This window comes from Salmo salar, chromosome 05, assembly GCF_965601325.2.
Source record: "Salmo salar chromosome 05, fSalSal1, whole genome shotgun sequence".
NCBI classification, from domain to species: Eukaryota; Metazoa; Chordata; class Actinopteri; order Salmoniformes; family Salmonidae; genus Salmo; species Salmo salar.
This window is the reverse complement of record NC_138295.1, coordinates 8,170,001-8,178,589: the sequence shown is the minus strand read 5'-3', so window position 1 is coordinate 8,178,589 and position 8,589 is coordinate 8,170,001. Positions and strand designations below refer to the sequence as shown.

The 8,589-nt window shown below is 41.3% G+C and overlaps 1 protein-coding gene across 1 annotated transcript in view; it reads left to right on the top strand.

Annotated features, from left to right (window-relative positions):
* The first annotated feature begins 739 nt into the window (after nucleotides 1–739).
* Nucleotides 740–8,589, top strand: part of LOC106604180 (cationic amino acid transporter 2) — a 23,341-nt gene continuing 15,491 nt past the window's right edge. Inside the window, 3 exon segments of the mRNA XM_014198602.3 lie at nucleotides 740–952; nucleotides 1,730–1,904; nucleotides 5,707–5,908. Of these exon segments, the coding sequence (XP_014054077.2) occupies nucleotides 1,737–1,904; nucleotides 5,707–5,908 (370 nt within the window). The 5' untranslated portion in view covers nucleotides 740–952; nucleotides 1,730–1,736.

Here is an 8,589-nt window from a genome sequence, read left to right as displayed (position 1 = left end):
AAGTACACAACATAACCCACAAAGAAATATTTAACTGGCAATAAAATCAACATATTGCAAAATGACCTTCTCAGTCTCTGGACTTGAAACCCATTGAAAACCTGTGGTTTGAATTTAAGAGCGCAGTGCATAAGCACAGACGAGGATATCAAAGACAATTTTGATTCTTATTATTTTCATATTGTAATTATCAAAAGTAAGCTTTGGCAATATGTACAGTCTTACGTCATGCCAATAAATTGAATTGAATTGAATTGAATTGAATTGAATTGAATTGAATTGAATTGAGAGAGAGATTTAGAGAGAGATAGAGATTTAGAGAGATAGAGAATGAGAGAGAGAGAGAGGGAGAGAGAGAGAGAGAGAGAGAGAGAGGGAGAGAGAGAGAGAGAGCGAGTGAGATAAAGAAAGAGAGAGAGAGAGAAAGAAAGAGAGAGAGAGAGAGAACAGAACAGAACAGAATGGAATGTCTCTGAGTGTCCATGTTCCGTCTCAGAACACATGACAACATAGAACTTGTACGGTAAGGTGAGTACACCTTCTATTGATTCACACACCTGTTATTAGATATTGCATTTCTAATTCAGGTTTTTTATATGACATAAATGTTTAATAAACATGTATTTACATTACATACTGTAAATTTTTCCTTATTACATACTCATTTAGGTTTATCCTATTGATAAAAGTTGTGAGTTTTGGCTAGATATGTGTGTGTGGTTAGTTATTAGAGGTTGTGTAAAACCCAGAGTCATGTAGCAGGTTAGGGTGTAGTTATAGAGCCAATGGGCATCAGGAGAAAAATTACAGGCATCAGCAGTCTTCAGTCAAGCAGGGTGATAAAGGAGGAGGCATAAAATAATTAAGCGATTGAAGGAAAGAATAACAAACACTATCAATTGTCTCTCTTAAACACAGCACAGCTCTGTAGCAGGGAATCACTCATTAACAGGTAAGCAGACAAAACAAATATTGATTTATTATTTGGTAGACTAATTATAGTGATTTTGGTGTTTTAATAGGGAGAATGCAAGGTTTCCACTCAATGGTGCTGAACTTTTGGAATTAGAGTGCCTTGTGAAAGAATGTTACTGATAGGGACAGACCATAAAGTAGCTTATGGATTTTACAGTAGATTTACAAAGAGCACGGCTGTATTTAGAAGACTTCATAAAATACATGGAAACCGATACATGTTATCAATAATTTTTCTGATATTATACTTCTGATCTTTTAAAAACTTAGAGGTATGTCTTAAACTATGTGGTAAAGACAGACACTTTTTCATTGATTTCCAGTGTTTATTTTCTTCAATGTAGCTTTTGAATAGCTAAATTACTAGAAAGTAATGTTCTTGAACATCATGTCGTCAGAAATGATTCAGTGTGAGGGGTGATCTGAGAATTATTCACCAACATGTTCACTCATCCATTCTCTCTCTCTCTCTCTCTCTCTCTCTCTCTCTCTCTCTCTCTCTCTCTCTCTCTCTCTGTGTCTCTCTTCTCTCTCTCTCACTCACTCTCTCTCTCTCTCTCTCTCTCTCTCTTCTCACTCTCTCTCTCTCTCTCTCTCGCTCTCTCACTCTCTCTCTCTCTCTCTCTCTCCTCTCTCTCTCTCTCTCTCTCTCACTCACCCACCCTCACTGATCCCCTTTTCTCTCTCTACCTTCTCTCATTACACTCCCCCCTCTCTTCTTCCCCCAACCCTTAACCCCTGACCCTGACCCTAGTAGAAGGATGACCTGCCACTCATTGAGCTCCTTTGTACGGAGCCTGTCCAGGAGAAAACCTCTGGAGCCCGAGGGAGAGGAGTCCACTTTCAACCGCTGTCTGACCACCCTGGACCTGGTGGCCCTAGGGGTGGGGAGTACCCTGGGGGCAGGGGTCTATGTTCTCTCAGGAGAGGTATGGATACAACTTCTTCTTAGATAACTAACTTATTTTTAATTTAACACTGTTGAGTTGGTGGCCCTAGGGGTAGGGAGTACCCTGGGGGCAGGGGAGAGGTATGGATACAACTTCTTCTTAGTTAACTAACTTATTTTAATTTAACACTGTTGAGTTGGTGGCCCTAGGGGTAGGGACTACCCTGGAGGCAGGGGAGAGGTATGGATACAACTTATTCTTAGTTAACTAACTTATTTTAATTTAAAACTGTTGAGTTGGTGGCCCTAGGGGTAGGGACTACCCTGGAGGCAGGGGAGAGGTATGGATACAACTTATTCTTAGATAACTAACTTATTTTAACTTAACACTGTTGAGTTGGTTGCCCTAGGGGTGGGGGACTACCTTGGGGGTGGGGAGATGTATGGATATATATCTGATAGTTGCACTTATCTACTATTTTTTCTTCACCTTTTTACCTTTTAAACACTTTTAATACTTTAACACTTAACCATACGTCACTCTTCAACGTTACACTTCAACATCACACTTCAACATTACACTTCAACGTTACACTTCAACGTCACTCTTCAATGTAACACTTCAACGTTACACTTCAACATCACACTTCAATGTAACACTTCCATGTTACACTTCAACATTACACTTCAATGTAACACTTCAACGTCACACTTCAACGTTACACTTCAATGTTACACTTCAACGTCACACTTCAACGTTACAACTTCAACATTACACTTCAATGTAACACTTCAACGTCACACTTCAACGTTACACTTCAATGTTACACTTCAACGTCACACTTCAACGTCACACTTCAAACGTCACACTTCAACGTAACACTTCAACGTAACACTTTAACGTAACACTAACGTAACACTTCAACGTAACACTTCAATGTCACATTTCAACATCACACTTCAACGTAACACTTCAATCTAACACTTCAACGTAACACTTCAATGTAACACTTCAACGTTACACTTCAACGTCACACTTCAACGTAACACTTCAACGTTACACTTCAATGTTACACTTCAATGTCACACTTCAACGTTACACTTCAACGTCACACTTCGATGTCACACTTCAATGTTACACTTCAACCTCACACTTCAATGTCATATTTCAATATCACACTTTAATGTAACACTTCAACGTAACATTTCAAGGTAACACTTCAACGTAACACTTCAACGTAACACTTTAATGTAACACTTCAATGTAACACTTCAACGTAACACTTTAATGTAACACTTCAACGTAACACTTCAATGTAACACTTCAACATAACACTTCAATGTCACACTTCAACATCACACTTCAATGTAACACTTCAACATTACACTTCAACGTTACACTTCAACGTAACACTTCAAGGTAACACTTCAAGGTAACACTTCAACATCACACTTCAACATAACACTTCAACATTACACTTCAACGTAACACTTCAACGTAACACTTCAACATCACACTTCAACGTCACACTTCAACATCATACTTCAACGTTACACTTCAACATCACACTTCAACGTCACACTTCAACGTCACACTTCAACGTCACACTTCAACGTAACACTTCAACGTAACACTTCAACGTTACACTTCAACGTCACACTTCAACATCACACTTCAACATCACACTTCAACGTAACACTTCAACGTAACACTTCAACGTCACACTTCAACATCACACTTCAACGTCACACTTCAACATCACACTTCAACGTAACACTTCAACGTCACACTTCAACATCACACTTCAACGTTACACTTCAACGTCACACTTCAACATCATACTTCAACGTAACACTTCAACGTTACACTTCAACGTCACACTTCAACATCACACTTTAACGTAACACTTCAATGTAACACTTCAACGTTACACTTCAACGTTACACTTCAATGTAACACTTCAACATCACACTTTAACGTAACACTTCAACGTTGTTCAGTAACACTTCAACGTAACATTTCAACGTTACATTTCAACGTCAGACTTCAACGTTACACTTCAACGTCACACTTCAACGTCACACTTCAACGTCACACTTCAACGTTACACTTCAACGTTACACTTCAATGTCACTCTTCAGTGTCACATTTCAACGTAACATTTCAACGTTACATTTCAACGTTACATTTCAACGTCAGACTTCAACGTTACACTTCAACGTCACACTTCAACGTAACACTTCAACGTCACACTTCAATGTAACACTTTAATGTAACACTTCAACGTAAGACTTCAATCTTACACTTCAATGTCACACTTCATCGTTATACTTCAACATAACACTTTAACACTATAGTGGGGCGGCAAAGCATAATAATGGTTCAGTTTGTGATAAAAGCACCTCATTTGGCAGATGTGTAGATTCATGTATAATAAAAATATTTTGATATCGATCCATCTCAGGTTTGACCCCTGGGGGGCGTGACACCCATCTGAGAAAATAATGGTTGAATAATATATGTAAAAACGCACTCCAACTATTTTTGAACTTTTCCTATTGAAAAACAACACGTACAAATACAGTAAGTAAACTTAAGGGTAAGACCCCCCCCCTGTGCAATGTCATGAGGATACCTGGACCACCTATTGAGATGTGACTTTTGTTCAGTAAATAAGGTGTTAAATGAGGTGAAAGGAGACTGGAGTGCCACTTTTAATAAATTAACATATCCAGGAAGGTTCAGTTTGGGATGAACCTTGATGCAGGAGTAAACAGCACAGGACTGACAGGAACGACTCTTGACAGGAATGATATGTTGGCCTAAAGCAAGGAGGGGGATGCTCTGATGGTATTTGATGAAGACATTGGCAAAATGTGGTGCTTTTGTTTTCACAAAATAAACAATCCTTAAGAACATTTTAGTTTAGATGCCTGAACTACTTTTACACTTTAACTTAACACCGTAACACTTGAACACTTAAAGGAGAATTTAGCTTTTTTACAACCAAATCTCTATTTTTATTTAAATGGAATGTTACAGAAGGGTGCAATTTCACTTGTTTTTGAGAAACTTACCCCAACCAGCGATTCACTTGCTCATTCTCGTTGTGCAGTATGGGTGCTCTGAAAAAAACATGAACAAAAACACCCAAATATGTCATTTTAGAAACAGATGCGGTCTCAGTAGAGTGATACAGGTCTTTAGATGTTGTACACATGAAAGTGTGTCATTACGAACTTTATCCACAACGTAACACTTTATCTTGTTGTGACTCGAGCGATACGTCTCCGTCCATTCTAGCTGCAGTTTACACGGAGAATGGAACAGCTAGATAAGGAAAACAGCTTGAGTCGCACACAATGCAATATAATGCACAATGGGGATGAGGAAGTGAATCACTGGTTGAGTAAATATTTTTTTTTTTAAATGGTGAAATTGTAAAAAAAAAAAAGAAAAGTGTCTGGACCTTTCTATAACACACCATTTACATATTAATTTTTTTAGATTGTTTATAAAAAGTAAAAATTCTCCTTTGAAATTCTCCTTATCCACTTTGAATTTCCTTAAGATTATTTATATCTATCTATCTCATCTAATGAAAGTCACTATACAAATGTAATGTATGATTGCTATCATCATTATCAGATGACTCAGAAATGTTTGTTTCTCTCTAGGTTTCTTCTTAAGTTCCTTCCTTCTTAGGGAGCTTTCCCTAGCCACTGGGCTTCTGCTTCTGCATTGCTTGCTCTTTGGGGGTTTTGGCCGGGTATCTGGAAACTGCTGATGTAAAAAGAGCTTTATAAAATCAATTTTATTGACTGATTGTCATGTTTATCAGGTTGCAAGGACGTCGTCAGGTCCCAGCATCATTATATCCTTCTTCATTGCTGCCGTGGCCTCTGTCTTTGCCGGCTTGTGCTACGCTGAGTTCGGGGCCCGCGTCCCCAAAACGGGGTCTGCGTATCTCTACAGCTATGTGACGGTGGGAGAGCTACTGGCCTTTATTACCGGGTGGAATCTGTTGCTGTCCTACGTCATAGGTAAGATACAACAATATACTACTTAATTCTTGTTCAAGCTGATTCTTCTTTCTAGTTCCTATCTGATCTAAACCTGGCCAGTATATTAGGTACACCCCGTTGACAAAAAAATGGATCGCTCCTACAGAAAGTGAGTCACGTGGCCGTGGTTTGTTATATAAAGCAGGCATCGAGACATTCAGTTACTGTTCGAATGAACTTTAGAATGGGCAAAAAGGAATGACCTAAGCGACTTTTAGCGTGGCATGATCATCTGTGTCAGGCGCACAGAATCCAGTATCTCAGAAATCTCCTGGGCTTTACACGCACGACAGTGCCTAGGTTATTTTTTCGAGAATAGTGTGACAAACAAAAAACATCCTGTCAGTGGCAGTCCTGTGGGTGGAAACAAATCGTTGATGAAAGATTGAAGGAGAATGGCAAGTACCATTCAAGCTAACAGGCGGAACACAAACAGACAGATAACGGCCCAGTACAACAGTGGTGTGCAGAACGACGTCTCGGAACGCACAACTCGTCGATCCTTCTCACGGTGGGCTACAGCAGCACACAACCACAGCGGGTTCCACTCCTATCAGCTAAAAACAAGATGAAACTGCTCCAGTGGGCACGCCATCACCAACACTGGGAAACTGAGGAGTGGAAAAACCTCACCTGGAACACGACAGTGAGTTTAGTTTACTTGAGTGGCCTGGTCAGTCCCCAGACCTGGTCAGTCCCCAGACCTGGTCAGTCCCCAGACCTGTGCAGTCCCCAGACCTGCGCAGTCCCCAGACCTGGTCAGTCCCCAGACCTGCGCAGTCCCCAGACCTGGTTAGTCCCCAGACCTGGTCAGTCCCCAGACCTGGTCAGTCCCCAGACCTGGTCAGTGCCCAGACCTGCGCAGTCCCCAGACCTGGTCAGTCCCCAGACCCACGCAGTCCCCAGACCTGCGCAGTCCCCAGACCTCAACCCAATAGAACATCTTTAGGATGAGATAGAACGGGCTGTTCGCAACATGAATATTCCACCGTCCAATCTGTCGCAACTGCGTGATGCCATCACGTCAGCATGGACCAACATCCCTGTGGAACATTTCCGACACCTCGTAGAATACCGAAGAATTTAGGCTGTGAGTGTATATCTTTATTGAGGCATGTTTATAATGTTGTTAATATAACATTGGCTCCCTGGTGTGAGGCTAAACATTTTGGCTCAGTGCCTGGGAACACTGAGATCCATAAATGATCAACCATAAATACAAGAATCCAATGTCTTCCTTTAACCTTTCATCTCTGACTTTAACCCCCTGCAGTAAAATGGTGATTCACCATCATCCATTTATTTGCTCCAATCCAGAGCTATATACAGCATAGAGAGACATATATATATATATATATATATATATATATATATATATATATATATATATATAGAGAGAGAGAGAGAGAGAGAGAGAGAGAGAGAGAGAGAGAGAGAGAGAGAGAGAGAGAGAGAGAGAGAGAGAGAGAGAGAGAGAGAGAGAGAGAGAGAGAGTGAGAGAGTAGAGAGAGGCAAAGACAGAGTGAGAGAGAGAGGCAAAGACAGAGTGAGAGAGAGAGGCAAAGACAGAGTGAGAGAGAGAGAGAGAGAGAGAGAGAGAGAGAGAGAGAGAGAGAGAGAGAGAGAGAGAGAGAGAGAGAGAGAGAGAGAGAGAGAGAGTGAGAGAGAGAGAGGCAAAGACAGAGTGAGAGAGAGAGCAAAGACAGAGTGAGAGAGAGAGGCAAAGACAGAGTGAGAGAGAGAGAAAGAGAGAGAGAGAGAGAGAGAGAGAGAGAGAGAGAGAGAGAGAGAGAGAGAGAGAGCAAAGAGAGTGACAGAGAGAGAGTAAAGAGAGGCAGAGAGAGAGAGAAGCAGGGAGTGAGAGTGTGAGAAAGAAAGGCGAGAGAGAGCGAGGCAGAGAGAGAGAGAGAGAGAGAGAGAGAGGAGAGAGAGAGAGAGAAAGGCAGGCACAGAGAGAGAGAGGCAGAGAGAGAGAGAGGTAGAGAGCGTGAGAGAGAGAGGCGAGAGAGAGAGAAGCAGGGAGTGAGAGTGTGAGAGCGTGAGAGAGAGAGGCAGAGAGAGAGGGAGAGAGAGAATTATGCAAAAATATCCTCAGTGTACAACACCAAATAACGCATGCAGAGCAGAATTAGGCCGATACCCGCTAATTATGAAAATCCAGAAAAGGGCCATTAAATTCTACAACCACCTAAAAGGAAGCGATTTCCAAACCTTCCATAACAAAGCCCTCACCTACAGAGAGATGAACCTGGAGAAGAGTCCCCTAAGCAAGCTGGTCCTGGGGCTCTGTTCACAAACACAAACAGACCCCACAGAGGCCCAGGACAGCAACACAGTTAGACCCAACCAAATCATGAGAAAACAAAAAGATAATTACTTGACACTTTGGTAAGAATTAACACAAAAAAAAACAGAGCAAACTAGAATGCTATTTGCCCCTAAACAGAGAGAACACAGTGAATACCTGACCACTGTGACTGAACCAACATTAAGGAAAGCTTTGACTATGTACAGACTCAGTGAGCATAGCCTTGCTATTAAGAGAGACCGCCGAAGGCAGACCTGGCTCTCAAGAGAAGACAGGCTATGTGCACACTGCCCACAAAATGAGGTGGAATCTGAGCTGCACTTCCTAACCTCCTGCCAAATGTATGACCTTA